At 39.3% G+C, this 16444-nt stretch overlaps 2 protein-coding genes across 2 annotated transcripts in view; both read left to right on the top strand.

Moving 5' to 3' along the window:
* Positions 1-16444, top strand: part of LOC120768043 (RYamide receptor) — a 368160-nt gene that overhangs the window by 322165 nt on the left and 29551 nt on the right. The gene's annotated exons all lie outside the window — the stretch shown is intronic.
* Positions 1080-3593, top strand: LOC120767065 (glycine-rich cell wall structural protein 1). The gene is made up of 3 exons (XM_040092920.1): positions 1080-1693; positions 2045-2443; positions 2528-3593. The coding sequence occupies exons 1-3, from the start codon at positions 1372-1374 to the stop codon at positions 2668-2670; spliced, it is 864 nt and encodes a 287-aa protein (XP_039948854.1). The 5' UTR covers positions 1080-1371; the 3' UTR covers positions 2671-3593.

Raw genomic sequence — 16444 nt, 5'->3', positions numbered from 1 at the left:
ACTTACTTCACTTTTTGTTTTGTCTACTTTATTTCTTTGCTGTGTGTCATTACTTTCGGTTTTATACGAACGTGTTGGTTTTTGTTTGCAAGTTACGACTTTTGTCTTTTCGGTTTTATTGCCTTTATTCTTCAACGGCACACATATATGCTGAATAATTGGGAGTTTTCTGATGCTTCTTTTATATATGTAATCTCAATATTTTTATTGCTGGACTGTAAAAAGTGCTTAAATATTTTTTGTATTTTTTTGTTAATTCTTTATGAAAGAAAGAAATAAAAAAAATGGATAAAACTCTAAAGAAAAATAATTGAAAATTCTCTATAAAAAGACAAAAAATGAGCATCTGGTTTCCGGAAATTTGTCAATCAGAAATATCTACTAGCTATGTTTCCTCGTCCCTAGAAAGGTTTCCAAATCAGAACTGAAACAAAAATTCAGCCAAATACAGCAACATTGGGGTACCAATCCCCGGCAATCACAATGTGTAGATCAGCATTCGCACCAGCACATCACCTGCATTCATATTGCAATGTTTTATATTGCCGTTTTCGACAATAGCTGCCTGTGAACGCTATGAAATTGCAATGACAATGTCTGTGGAGACGAAGCTGTGAGCTGCCGATGACTGCGACAGCTCTCCACTTGACATAGACGCGCATGCTGCAGCTGCTGGAGCAGACGACAACTTGTTGCAGGGGGCTTGACTTGCAAGTAAGCAGCAACAACAATGACCGCATAACCCAATACAACAACAATAAAAACACAACAACAGCTGTCTTCAGCGCATCGCCGGCGTCTTGTGAACCTTCGCCGGTCGCCGCATCACAAAATAGCCTACGACCACTGGCTCGTTATTCGGCAACGCTGCACAAACCACACATACACACACTCGCATACACATACATATGCGGACACATTTACACAAGCTTGCACACACACCAGCTGTACACTTATGGCTGTTGATGAAGATGACGCTGACTATGGCGCTGGTGGCGTCTGAAAATTTTTGTATAAATGGCTGAGGTCTCACTGTTGCATCGTCAGTACAGCATTTGATTTAGTTTAATAAACAACATCAATAGCAACAGAAAGTGTAAAATATACAGAATTTTCCATCCTTCTATCCCCACTATTCACTATTTTCTCACAATCAAAATTGAGCAAAACATTGCCAGCCCAGTGAAAGACATCACTCATACGCACCGTTGCACAGCATAAGGATTACTCAAACGGTACGAGTGTGCGTGCGTGCTAAAAGGATTATAGCAGTTACTGTGTCGGTCGTGATATAGTTGACGTTTTCGGTTTAAAGAACGTTCAGCGTTACGTGTGTGTGTGCGTGTACTCGAGTTTAGCGTGCGTTTCACCATGAAAGCATTCATCTTGTTGTCCTGTGTAGCGCTGGCAGCTGCCCGGCCTGAGGCGGGCTATGCTTACAATAGGCCCGGCGGTGGTGGCGGCTCTGGTGGATTCGGTGGCGGTTCCGGTGGATTTGGTGGCGGCTCCGGTGGATTCGGTGGTGGTGGCGGAGGTCTTGGCGGTGGACTAGGTGGTGGACTTGGCGGTGGCCTCGGTGGTGGCGGCCTTGGCGGTGGTGGCGGTGGATTTGGTGGCGGTTCTGGAGGTGGTGGCGGTTTCGGCGGCGGTGGTTTTGGTGGCGGCGCCGGTGGTGGCGGTGGATTCGGAGGAGGTGCGTAAAACAATGAGTGAAAAAAGTGTTATTGGCAGTAAGTTTTTTGCATTTGCTAAAAGTTAAAATGAACTGCAGATCTTACTCGAACAAATGCAAAGAATTTGGTTACAAAATTTCACAATCAATTTGGAAAAAAATATTTAAATGCAATGTGAGAGATCTTGAAAATAATTTCGGCATACTTTTTACTTAGAGTGTCAAAAGTAAATGCTTAAAGTTTGACAATTACAAGAAGAGATCTCATCTATCTAATGCGGAGAGCCATGCAACCAAACAAAATTTTAAAACTTCAAAGATTCAAAAGTTAAAAGATTTTATTTCATATTTCTTACTCTTTTATTACCTTAGGTGGCATCGGCGGCTTCGGTGGTGGCGGCGGTGGTGGCGGCACCACACTCGTGCAGAAACACATTTATGTGCATGTGCCACCACCAGAGCAAGAGGAAGTACGTCCACGACCCAACATACCCATCGGTCAAGCACAGAAACACTACAAGATCATCTTCATTAAGGCACCATCTCCACCCAGTTACCAGGCGCCAATCATTCCCCTGCAGCCACAGAACGAAGAGAAGACACTCGTCTATGTGTTGGTCAAGAAGCCAGAAGATCAACAGGACATCGTTATTCCTACACCAGCGCCCACACAGCCCTCCAAACCCGAAGTATACTTCATCAAGTACAAGACCCAAAAAGAAGGCGGCGGTGGCGGTGCTATTGGAGGTGGTGGAATCGGAGGCGGCGGCGGTGGTATTGGCGGTGGAATTGGCGGCGGTATCGGCGGTGGTATCGGTGGTCTCGGTGGTGGTATTGGTGGTGGAATCGGTGGAGGTGGAATCGGTGGTGGCGGCATTGGCGGCGGTATCGGCGGTGGTGATGGCGGCTACTCCGGCGGCGGCGGCGGTGGTGGCGGTGGTGATATCTCAGCACCTTCCTCCAACTACGGACCACCCGGCAAATCTGGACCATATTAAGCGAACACTTGCGGCGAAAATTCGAGTGCAGCTAAAAATGTGCAACAACTCTATTAGATTGGACGTTAACTACAAAAAACGACGACGAAATTCGCAGACAAACCAAACGAACGGAATGGTGCTGGGCGAAATTCAAGCACACGACAAATTTAGCTAAAGCTGCCGGCTAGTCTTGTTAAACGATAACACATTATTATTATTATTTTAATTTAATTTTTGATTTCGTCATTGAAATTCTGTTTGTCACAACATCCCGAGGACCGACCAAGCCAAACAAAAGGCAAACAAAACAGAACAGAAATTGCATAAAACGCCGAAAATGCTGTGACTAACCCATAAGACATAGGGCAGCTCTTAAACTGCCTGGAAAAATGACCTTGACTTTGACAAATTCGGCCCAATGCAATGCCGCGCTGCTCTCATCTCACGACGCTAAAGCAAGGTGCTCGCTGGCGACTTTCGGTGCTCAAATGTCAAACGTCTGTGGTAAATAAAACGAAACTTGCCCATCATCCACATAATCAAGCAAGCATAAGCTCATCCTCATCTCGATTCTACTTCTCTACAACACTATCTCCATCCCACTCAAATGCTCTCTACTACGCGCCATCTCTACGCAATTGTGCTGTATCTTGTTCTATAAGAGTATCACTTTTGGGCGTGTTATCTTTTGTATATAAGCCATTTCCCTGTATATCTCTACATATATATTGATCTTTTTGTTGTAAATGCGTATATATATATATATAATAAATAATTTGCTAGTTATAAGTGCGATGCGTTGATTAAGCTAATAACCCTCATTAGACCCACTTAAAGCGCTGTCTACATATATTGTGAGACGCAAGCCCGTAATATTAATTATTAATTTGCGAAATATGTATTAATATTTAAGTTTTTGTATTATGCGCAGTATAAAAAACAACGGTGACAAAATTTGAAAAAAAAAAAACATCCAAATCTTTTAATACTACTATCAACTAGTCGAAAGGTCATATATATGGGAAGAAATATGAATCTACGAATGTTAAAGAGAACTTGTCCAACTTCACTTTCATTGCCTTATAAAATATCACAAAAGCGATTATAGCCAGGATTGAGGGTTCCAAGAATTGGCGAGTGAGTTCTTGAAATGTTTGAGTTCGATTTCAAAAAAATTTTGGGCGTTAGATGATGATGACCTCTCAACCTTTCTCTCGAAAAGTCGTAACGTCGACTCGTCAGATGTTGGCATCGTCCATGCCTCTGCACCATATAGCAAGACGGGAATAATGAGTGACTTGTAGAGTTTGGTTTTTGCTCACAACTGCTGGTCTTAGGACAAGTATCCTCTTGGTAGCCAATGAACATCCGTTTGAAGGCGAGCTAAAGGGCGAAGGCGAACCATTCCTCCCCGGGGTTGTGCGCTGGGTTTGGGATACGCCAAAATGTTGATGGTCCAAAAACCAAAGAGCTCAAAGAAATGAAATAATTTACAATACAAAAATACAATTTCATTCCTTTTGGGGCAGCTGCTTTTGAATTTTGGTTAGACAAACTTTTGTAGCATTGAACCTCTTGACTTGTGTAACCAGCGTTTACAAGGGTGTTTCATATTCACCCACTAACCTCAAAGTACTTAACGATCATAAGCGAATCTTCGAATAGGAAACTCTTCAAGAAAGTTGCAAAATGCATTAGAACTTAGAAGCGAAGGTGAAGAAATGCATTTATGCCGCTGCCGCTCACACTTTTCCAAAGTGGTTGCCAAGCAAAAATAGAGAACGGCGCAGACTGTTTGCAAGGGGGGAAAAGTTAAATTGACCTTACAAAGGGTTTGAGTAAGTGGCAGAATGCGGTGCCACACACAACTGGCTGTCCAGCGAATACTAAACCACTGAAGGGCAAATTGTGGAATGAGCGAAAAACATTCGCAACCATTATACTTGAATTTATGTAAAATCTTTTCCGAAGAGTTTTATGGGCGTCTGTGCGTGTGTGGAAAACAAAGCCAAGCCGAGAATGCGCCATAAAGTTGTAAAATTTTGTGTTAGCAAGCGTGCAATTGCATTACTTGTGCTGAAAACTTTCAACAGTTTTATGTCAGTGCGTGCGAGAGTGTTCCGCATATATTTGTTTTAATCCCACACATCTCACTTGTGTGACGCTGCACAGGCATCTTCGGCAACCAGGCGTTTAATATATGGTTGCAAAAATCTTTCAACAGTTTCAGCATGAAATAGTTCAAGCACAAGGCAGATAAAGTGTGTTTGCAGGTCAGAAAATGGTTATGCTTTAATTTAGAATTATGTTAGAAGGACCATCGTAAAGAAGGGTAATCAGCACTTAAATAACTGTTTCGGTTCACAGAAGCAAACGATTAGTGCCTTCTTTGAATTAGGTGTAAATAATTGGAAGAGTGAAATTCTTTTTATGCCGAGCTCATTTTCAATTGAGATAGCTGGCTTTGGCTTAAACTCGACTTCAATGCCGACCTAAGTGTATTCCGGCAACGCGCTCTTGATTATAGGATCATCATTTTACATGACTATGCTAAGCTGCAGTGGTGGTCTGCATTAGACATAAGACATTTGCCCTATCATATGAAGAAAATTTGGTTTAATCACGGCTAAAGGCATACAGACTGGATGATGTTCATTTATGTGTGGTTATTCTCAATAACAGAACACACACACATTTATTTTGTGATATCATCGCCAAACTGCAAAAAAAAATCAATCATCGTACCCTCAACCGCCATATCTTACCCAAAAATGATGGATATTGGACCGTATATTTTCCAAACAACTTTTAAACCCCAGAACAGTTTATGTTAATTTCAATGTCAATTAACTAGTGCTAACTGTTTTTATTGCTTTCTGAGGGCAGCCACACCACGACAATTACTACAAACAAAATTTGTGAAGTAAAAGTAAACTTCCAGTCTGATGCCCTGCTTGTAGTGTCAAAGCAGCCATATCTCTATATTGTCACTTCCTACTAAGGAAGTCCAATTGAAAATGCCATGTAATTAAAATACCGTTAAGTATTTGCACGCAAAAGGCGTTTCATTATCATTGAATATGCAAAACAAAAACCAGCAAAAAAAAAAAAAACAAAGCGCACAAAACACTTTTACTGCATTGCAAATCGCCGTTAAGTGCGAAACGGGTGTAGGAAATGCAAAGCGGTGGATGGCAATGTATTTTTAATTGGCGACAAAGCAGAAGATGCCACCTCGCTCATTTGCATGTTATTGCGAAAAGCGCCAAACGCACTTAACAACTGTAAAAGACAATTAAATAGTGACTAATTGCTTGTTGTTGGATGTGAAGATGGGATATTCAAATGCTGTAAGTGAAATAAAACAGTTAGGTTAACGGTGCGTCAAAAATTCCATATATACATATATGCAGTAATACAAGTATACATATATGTATGATGGAAATAATTTTATGCAGACATTCAAGTGGGACTTAGCAAACAGAATTTCAAAATATCCCACTATTACCTTAAATAAGTAGGGTTGATATCAAAAACAGTACTCAATAAGATTATGCTCAAATATTTGTACCGTTCCTATGAAAGGAATCCATTATATTTTGTTGCTTTTTTTGAAGTAAAACTTCAATATCACTACAAAAACAATATCTGCAAGTTTAAAGACCACTATAATCGAGCTCTCAACCTCTATGGCGGCCATGTTGCATAATAAAATCGATTTTTTAGCTAAAAAGCGGCTTTCTTTAAATCCCTTTTCAGCCTACCAGAGATGAGTTATTCACAAAGACCTCTTAATATGTGCAGAATCTGTATTATTTCTTGAGTCATACTGTATGATTAGTGGTTAGCGAATAAGACCAAATATTGAATTACACTCAGTCCTTTTTTTACGCGACCTCTTTTTACGCTATTTCACTTTAACGCGGTTATTTTTGCAGCGCAAATTCCTTTTATTACGCGAATTTCTCACTTTAACGCGATTGCTTTTTTTCGTTTTTTGCTTGGTCTTAAACTTGCAGCAGAATTGGAAAATTATTTTGTAGCAAATGATACTGATGCCGAACGCGCACGAATTTTTCAAAAAGAATTGAGTGTATGCATGTTAAGATATAAAGAACTACATCGGAATTTATTGGGTCTAAAAAGAAGCATTCAAACAAAATTAACTGAGTTTATGGTGCAAACTCAGTCGGAGACGCTAAGTCAATCAGAACATCATTCCATAGTTCTTACTATTGATTCTGATACAAATTCTAGTGATATCAGTGCCGGCCATCAAAATAAGCGGCTAAAAATAATTTAAACTACGGATGATGGCAGTGATTAAACAGCATTCAACGGTTTTTTCAATAAATCTACCTATTTTCTACTTTCTTCTCTTTTATATATGGTTTTTGATTTGTATTTTTTATTTTGTTATGAATGAATAAATCATAAGTTTAAAATTTGAAACTTATTGTATTGCTTTTGAATATTTTTTTGCGCGTATATTTTGTTATACGCTATATTTTTTATATTCGGATCCAATTCGTCAGTTAATATTGGAAAACTAACCATTTTTACGCGATTTTTTTTTACGCGATTAGTGGCAGAACCGAAAATCGCGTAAAAAAAGGACTGAGTGTATTCTCTGTTTGTTAGTTAGATGCCGGGAATTTGCTTCTTTGGGAAAATAAGTCAAGAAATTAGTATAGAGGACAATATGTTATTACGGAGGCTGCTTTATATATTCTAGCCTAGGGCAACACTAAGTGTTGCCAGATGCAATCTGACATTTCCATTGGAAAGTTTGACATTTTTTAGCATAACATAACTCAGAACGTTTTGTCATTTAATAGTGAATTGTTTTATTTACAGTGATTTAAAAAATTCATCTGGGCCAAAAAATGGAATTAACTCTTGAACATATTCGTGCGATCATTTTTCACCACTTTCGACGTGGATTATCACGACAAGAGTGCATCGATGAACTAAAATCTTTGTATGGCTCTGAAGCACCATCCTATATGTAGCACTGTGAAAAACTGGTGCAACGAATTCAATCGTGGCCGACGCTCGCTCAAAGACGAATTCCGTGAAGGTCGTCCAAAAACAGCCATTGTGCCAGAAAACATCGATGCCGTACGCGAAATGATAATGCAAGACCGTCATGTAACATACCTTCAGATAGAGGCATGCGTATGCATTTCTCCCACCAGCATACATTCGATATTGCATGAACACCTGGCCGTAAAAAAGGTTTGTTCTCGTTGGATCCCGCACAAGTTGACAATCGCTCAAAAAAAGGCTCGTGTGGATTGGTGTAAAGAAATGCTGAAAAAATACGACCGCGGTGCTTCAAAAGACGTTTATAAGATCGTCACAGGTGACGAATCATGAATCTATGCGTATGAGTCCGAAACAAAACAGCAATCGACAAAAAAAAAATGAAATAAAAAACAAAAAAAACATTTTTGTTGATAAATATGCCTATTTACATTATTAGGCCAGAAATATATAGTATAGCAACCAACGTATGCAGTAGTTTTATTTCAACACCCAGAAGAGGTTATATTAAGTTTGCCACGATGTCTATAACACATAACAGCAAGCGTCGGTGACCAAAGAAGATATGTACATACATACAAGTATGTATATAAATGATCATCATGCTGAGTTGAGTAAATTTAGCCATGTCCGTCTATATGTCTGTATAAATGCGAATTTTGCAAACATACTCTTCTCTCCAAAAAAGCTGCTTATTTGACGGAACCGCCGAAATCGAATAATTATAGTGTACAAGCTGAACGAATTTTACTATTATTTTTATTCAATACCATAAACTTTTCGACTAAAGTGGTTTTTAAGACATGTGATTTAAATTATCTATAAGTTTTATCAATACCTTAGCTCGCAAAGCTAAGCTTTATCAAACAACAATTTATCAAACAAAAGGCTACTCCGGCTCCTACCCAGTATTTTAATATTGTCGTCAGAAACATATATTTCTAATTGTTCTATTAACTAGCAAAAGTAACTCGACAGCTGATGCGTACGCTAAAAGAAAAAGTATGCAAAAGCGTGCGGAGGTACCGAAAAGTGAACAGAGCGAACTTTTGCGCGAACTCCTCCTCTGTGTATTCTTACCTTTATAGCAAATAAACGTAGCGGAAAATTACGAAAATGACCTGTTTCCGTTGACAAAACTTCAAGATGTCTATTTTAATAATGATAACACTCGGTGCAGAAGAGTGTAATGAAAGCTTGAAATTACGAAGAAGCAGCTAACAAAAGCTACTAAGAAGAAAGCAAACTGAAACAAAAGCAGTGAGTGTAAAATAAATTAAAGTCGCACGCTGGTAATTTCTTTTCTCTTCAGCAATTAAAGGTTTCCCTTTTCAAGTCGTCAGTTGGTAAGGCAGAGCTAATGGCACAAAAAATTACTAGCTGCAGTAGCGAGAAGACAATACAAAAACGCGCTGAGGAAAATCAAATATTTTAAAAAATGGTCTCAGTGCCTTCGGAATAATCATTCCCAAGAGCGGTTGTTTTTTGTGTTGAAGAAATAACTATGGATGCAAGGAAATGTTCGAAAGCGGATCGTACATTTTCCCTAAGCCTGTATATGAAAATATTGGTAATAACCACCACACCTTCCTCGGTGAATAAAGTGATTCATAACTGTGTATATGTCTCCTCAGATCTATGTGTATTTTTGGATGAAAAACAAAGATCGGTTCGCTGTATTCCAGCATTATGTTTCTTAAACTAGTAGTCCATAGTTTCGACTCAGCACATAACATTGTATTCTCATTTTAACTCATATTTTCTCTGGCATTTAATGCATAGAAGTAAGTAGCTTTCAGAAGACCCAAGAAAGAGTAGATGAAGAATGAGTAAAAACTTAGAGTAGCATTTTTTCCTTTCTTCATTGTATAGGAAGTATCTTTCCAGCGCTTTTCAATCACGCTACTAATTCACAAAAGCTCAACGTTCAACGACACAGTTGGGCGTAAAATTTAACAAAAGAATGGCTTGTAATAATGGTCTGCACAGTGGATCAACACTGCTACTTTAGCAAAAATACGCAAAAATTTGATCAATTTGTTGTACGTGATAATAGTTCTATCTTGGCCGCTCTCGTCATTCATTGTGCAGTACGTCGAGTCGTCTATCTGTTCCACCAGCTTTCTTCCCCTACGGTCATTTGACAGACCAAAGATCGTGATGCACGTTAAAGTCGTCTAGTACCAAAAGTGGCAACAAGTAACTGGGGGGATATATAAATTAAATATTTCGAGCTCGACAAGGATAATATCCCTGTGGTCGACGGCGCCATCGATAAGACGACATTGCACGGTGTTGTGCAATATGAAGGCTAGGCCTCCACCTTTGCCTCGCTCGCGGTTCTAACGTGAAACATTGGAATCTGCACAACTCAGAAGATCTGAGGACTGTTTAACTTGGTTTCTTGGCTCGCAGCTATCGATACACTTTGACTTAAGAATGCAACTATCGCCTCGAGATTACTCTGAAGTCTGTTGCAGTTGAATTATCAAATTTGAGTCTTTCGCGGGTGCTCCTGGCTGTGAGTAAGTGGTAATTGTTGCAGCAGTAGAACGCGCAGGAGCGATTGTCGCACTGTGGTTAGCGACGGTAACGTAGTGTGTTGCGTAGGTAAACTCCTGCAGCATGGGGCAACGTACGACACACTCAACTCACGTGTGGTGCGCAGGCCGGAACACGTCGGATAGTGATACCAGCCAGTGCAAGAATTGCACTTGACTATGTAACGTTCTGACGTATGACGGTTTGGTACACGGAACAGACTGTGCGTGGAACCAGGAGTTGCTGAGTGGTTCTCGCACGAGGATCGGAGCGGGATGAAGGTGGGGGAGGATGGGGGACTGAATGGAATGGGAGTCATGATGCCTGCTGAAGCTCTTGTGGACCACAGGTATTCTTTGTTGGCCACTCGGGTGGAGTTGCAGCGCAGTGCGCGAGCATGGTGCGGGTTGTACAGCCGTACAGACTAAGGTCGAAGTAGTGCGTTGGCAACATGGGGCCACGTAACTCGTTGTCCACTCCCGGTGTGTTTTAAGGCCTGCGCTGCGAACTTGAGGTAAAGTGGTAATGAGTACATAAAGTCGATAGATATAATTTGGTTACTGATATGCATTTATTGAACATTTTAGCTGAGTTTACCCAGGCTTGTTAAAATCTTGTAAGGATTTAATGCTTAGTGATGGGACGGTAATGTATATAATGTTAACGCATAGAATACTCACTTAAGCTCAAACCGATGGGCAGGGTCACTTCTGGCATTTTTGCGAACTTCTTTCTTTAACTCAGCTGACTGTTCAAACCATGTTTTATATAACTCAGCTAACTGTTCATCCCACGATAATGCCATTCAAAGTTTTCCTAAACAGATAATGGGTTAGCATTAAACACATTTGAGAAATCTTTCTCCGAGTACAACAAACATTTCCGCCACAAAATAAATATAAGTAAGTTACCAACTATCGTCTCTGTATCCTCTGATAATTAAATTTAGTAGAATATTGAAGCCAATTGCATTGAAGCTGTATGTTTTATTGATTCAGATCACTGGATCGCTGCGTACCACAGTACAGCCACCGCACGTGAGCTGGCATCGCACACGACAAGCACTTGGCACTCAAGACCGCGATAATGTGTCATGACGCACATGAGAAGATTCGCTGGCCGATTGCTGACAAGCCAACTCGCACACCACACCACAACACAACACACTTATCGATGGAGGTGAAGGCGAAGACAGTGGGAAATGGCAGTAAATGCGATGGAGCGTGCATTGAATGAGTCAAAGCGTGTGCTGATGGCGCTCAAGTTGATATTTACGCCTTTGCTGATAGCTATCGCTGGTACCGTTATAAGACCACTTTGTGTGCGTGCACTATCGCACTTGTGGGTGTACGAAGTGTGTGCGGCTACCGTTTGCATCTCAATTCCACACACACCCCGCGTTGCCGCCCGCGAGCATTTAAATTCGCAACCAGCTGGCTTTATTCGCCTATCGTTTCGCGCATATCGTTTTGCCGTTTTCCACCAATATCAGGTCTTAAATTTTTTGTTGGCACATTTCGGCTTCATTTCAACGGTCTTTGTTTGTTGTGGTCCGTTTTTTCACACAGCTGATTTTTCGTTCACTTGACCGTGTGTGTTCGCCTTGTGCTACAGCTATCATTGTTAGCTGCATCACCCCACCATCGCGCAGTCGCGCTGTCTTTCTGTTGTTCAAAGCATTGTCTCTTTGCGTGTGTTTGCGAGCGGCTTTTTTTGTTTTGGTACTTGCAAATCCATTGTTGTCGCCTCTTCCTTTTGCCACTTTCACTTTTTACGCGGCTTTTAAGCCAAGTGCAATAAGTTAGCTGTAGGCCAGATTTTACGAGCAATACATTGCAGTTTTATTATTCTTGGCAGTGGTGTTGTTGTCGCCATTGCTGTTGTTGTCATTATGTGAGCATCTTCCTGCTTTGTAGTTCCCAGCGTATGCATTTATCCGTAGACAAGCTTAAGTGCACATGCAACTTTTGCATATAAAAGTAAACACATAAACATACATACAAACATACTTAAAACACACATAAGCATGCACATACTCGTATATTAGTATGCGCATTAAGCTTCATCCATCCACTCAACTTGTTTGCGCCCAGCAACCGAACTTCCTTCGGCGCATCGCAGTGTCTTTTCTGGTTTCTGCCGGCATTGTTGCTGCCTCTTGACTACAACAAAAATAACAAAAGTAGTCGCAGCAGCAATAAATAGCTTCCTCGTTGCTGCACACTTAAATATTTGCCGGCGCTTTCCGATACAAACACATTAACATATTCCCCAAGTGCCCTCTTTCTGGTTATTTATTGCAGTTTTTCATAAATCCCCATAAAAAGTATTTGTTTGCATTTCTTCGCTGTCTCGTTGTTGCTATTAAGAGCATAACTCATCTTCAAGTCTGCTGTCAGTCGATTTATTTAAGCTGGCAACGCTTTGCTATGACATTCACCACGATTGAATTGATGCGTTTGAGATAATTTCGCAGAGAAATATGGACTGAGCTTCGTATAATTATGAACTGAGTAAAGGATGTGCTGGGGAAATTGAAAAAAAAAACGTAGTATATTATATTATTATTCACATAACGGTTGTGAGCAACATTATAAAATAAATTTGATAAGTAAAGCGTTTAAAAAACTTTTTCGACAATTCTTTTCTCATATAAAAATTTAATACTTGAATAGATTTTTTTATTGTTACAAACATACACTATTAACAAATAAATTCTGAAATTTTTGAAAAAAAATATTTTAAGCTCGGTCATGGCGACGTCATTTCCGGTGACCCCTAGGAAAAAGATACGGCGCGTTGGCGGGATAGCTCCTTACAGCATCTTCTAAAGTGAAAAAACCTTAACTTAGAATTTAGACGAAGGACATTTTTACAAAAAAATGAAAATTTCAGCGAAAATTTCGCGGCATTTTTATACCCTGAACAGGGTATATTAAGTTTGTCAAGAAGTTTGTAACACCCTGAAGGAATCGTCGGAGACCCTATAAGTATTATACTGTATATAAATTATCAGTATGTCGAGCTGAGTCGATTTAGCCATGTCCGTCTGTCTGTCTGTATATACACGAACTAGTCCCTCAGTTTTTAAGATATCGTTTTGAAATTTTGCAAACGTCATTTTCTCTTCAAGAACCGGCTCATTTGTCGGAATGGCCGATATCGGAGCACTATAACATATAGCTGCCATACAAACTGAATGATCGGAATCAAGTTCTTGTATGCACAACTTTCACATTTGACAAGATAATTAACGAAATTTGGTATATGTTATTTTCTAAGTCAACAATATAATCTCCGAAGAAATTGTTCAGATCGGTTAACTATAGCATATAGCTGCCATACAAACTGAACACATAATTACTAACAGAAATGCACCTGTGAAGGGTATTTAGCTTCGGTGCAATCGAAGTTAACGTTTTTTCTTGTTTTTTTTTTTTTCAAAAGTTGTAATCGAAAAAAATCCTTCGTCCAGTTCTTTAAAATTGTATCTCAAAGACTTATGTAAAATTTCTTGAAGATCGGTTGAGTAGTTCTCTAGAACTCGTGCCAACCGACTTCAAAAACACAATTTCGAGAAAAACACGTTTCAAGACCGCGCACTTAGCCTAGCTAGCCTCAAGCGCACAAGTACTCAAGACCGTTTCTCCGACACTATTTCTCGGATCAAAAATTTAAGACAACATTCTAAAGGTGTTGTAGAATTTAGTAAGACAGATTAGATGAAATTTCATGTCTCAGAAAGCAACAAAGTATTGTTTAATAAATTTTTTAATTACACTGTAATGCAAAATCATATTTCACGATTATTTGATCAAACAATATTTTTTGAGATTGAGTAATAAATGAAATAATGAAGTTATCCCTCAAAATCGATGGACTTATTATGAACTTATTATCTTCTATATCATAAGTTACAAAGCTGTGAAAATAGGTTTTTTGATAAACTTACATTATAGATGCAATAAGGGGTCAAAGGTCAGATCTTAAAATGTCAAACAACCCATTTTTAAAACAAACTTATCGCAAACTTCGGCAATATAGTTCCTTTTCATAAAGTTATTATTACTTGTAATAGCCTCGATCTATACTGAAGGCCGCAGAATACATTATTCACCGATTGTCGTTTCAATTTTAGAGTTGATAACTTTTAAATACAATTTTGGTAAACGATATGAAGTTGTCTTTCAAGCAATTAGAAAAATCAAATGCCGAAGGCAGATCACCACATTTTCACATTTCGACTGAAACAACTGCTTTTCAGAAAATTTTATGAGTCATCCACCGTATAGTGCGGACTTGCCAACTAATGACTTCTTTTTATTCCTTTACGGAAAAAATAAACGATGTTAATACATAAGTCAACTTTTTTCGAGACCGGATGCGTTCAGAACCTCAATAGAGCATATATATGTAAGTATAAAAGTGCTTCGACAATTGGTTCAAGCGCATGGAAAAGTATATTGATCCATAATAGTATAATAAAACGACTTTGAGTATTTAATACTATTTGTTTTTGTTTTCTTATTCCTAAATATAACAGATAATCAACGTATGTGTTTCTGTCTAAGGCTAATAATATTGTTAGCGAAAAACTCGCATCAAGAGAAATTAACTTGTGAGAATCGACTGTTTCGGTTTTTGCAAATAAAGGCGTGAGTAAATTATGGGCCGCGGCTACGTCTCAGATCGTCCATCCGTTGAATGACACGCGTGCTATTTTGATCCAAGGCCTGAATCGAAGCGATATTTTCCGAGTAGACTTTAGTCTCTAAATATCTCCACAGGAAAAAGTCTCACGATCTTGGTGGCCAATCAACCGGTTCAAAACGTGAAATTATCTGCTCACCGAAGTGTTCTCTCAATAAATCCATTGATTGAGCGATGTGTGGGAAATGGCGCGGAAAACGTGGCACGAAAATATCTTACCTTCTTTGAACTTTTCAAAGGCCAATAAGGCGAAGCGATGTCGCTTGAGAGTTTCGAGTGACTTCAGCTCTTGAACAAGCTTTACTTTGTACGCTTTCAATTTAATACTCCGTAGACTCGAATCGGCTCTCCACGACTTTCGTATACACTCTCAACTATAGCTGTTACAGATCGTGAATTTTCGTAAAAAAGTTGAACGATTTGTAAACGTTGTTCAGGCGTAAATCTTTCCAAGATAAAATATCAAACAATACTAAACGAAAATAACATGATAGTTTGACACGGCTCATGCGTTATCTGTCGAAAAAGACTACTGAAAAAAGTTTCTCCACTTGAATCACCCGTTATATACAACTTTATATCAATCTACTATACCCCGAGCAACATGTTGCGAGAGTATGAGGTTCGTTTTTTTTACTTGGCACTATTTTGGAACAAGAAAAATTACAAAGAGAACAAGTAAAGAACTTGGAACTTGCTTGGATCAAAGCAAGGGAAATACCTTCGGCTCCATAAGGTTTGTAAGTTATATTGGATTGATGGTAAGTTTTCATTCGATTTTGTCATTATTAGGCTCAAAGAAGCACCATTTCCTCACCATCCTGATTGTATATAACTATTATACTGTGTAGCAACATGTTGCAAGGGTAGAAAAAATATCGTAGTTTTTATTGCCACCTTTATTTGACAAAAAAACATATGTATAAATGATGATGTGATATTTTATAAATATTCTTAAGTTTAGATCGATTACCAGAAACCGAGTTTGTATTGTGGTTCATCAGTAGCATTCACATAGAATATACCGCTGATATTAGTATGTGTCAGCCAGACCATTGACTCTGGACTAAGCGTAGAGCCACACGCATTTTTCGTGGCATCGGTATACGTTGCACACCTTATGGAGGGGTACCTTTTTCCTTTGAGCGCCTCTACACAATACGCAACCGCTTGCATGTGCGAACAGTAACCCAACATATCAGGTGCACATTTATCTTGTCTTTCTCCACCATTCACATAGAAAGAAGCGTGCCCGAGGGATTCTCTCATACTCAAAGATTCGGAATCGGTATGCATGTCCTCGATATATGCTGCATCGCTTTTACACAATCGTGTTTCGGGGTCGCAGTAATCGAATAGAGGTCCTGCTGCGTCTAGGGCATAAATAGCATGTATTATTCCTAGTGTATAAAACTTTCCAGCAAAGCCTGCGACATGTGCACCCAAACTGTGACCGATCACAATGATAGTATAGCAGACGACTGGTACACTTTGG

Source organism: Bactrocera tryoni, chromosome 1 (genome assembly GCF_016617805.1).
Source record: "Bactrocera tryoni isolate S06 chromosome 1, CSIRO_BtryS06_freeze2, whole genome shotgun sequence".
Lineage (NCBI taxonomy): Eukaryota > Metazoa > Arthropoda > Insecta > Diptera > Tephritidae > Bactrocera > Bactrocera tryoni.
Note: the sequence above shows the minus strand (reverse complement) of the source record. Positions and strands in the feature narration are given on the sequence as shown.

Bases quoted from the DNA above. Each gene is read 5' to 3' on its own strand.
- LOC120767065 (XM_040092920.1), top strand. From the start codon at position 1,372: ATGAAAGCATTCATCTTGTTGTCCTGTGTAGCGCTGGCAGCTGCCCGG. The intron at 1,694-2,044 runs GTGCGTAAAACA...TTATTACCTTAG, and splicing joins TGGCGGTGGATTCGGAGGAG to GTGGCATCGGCGGCTTCGGT. The intron at 2,444-2,527 runs GTGGTATTGGCG...GAATCGGTGGAG, and splicing joins TGGAATCGGAGGCGGCGGCG to GTGGAATCGGTGGTGGCGGC.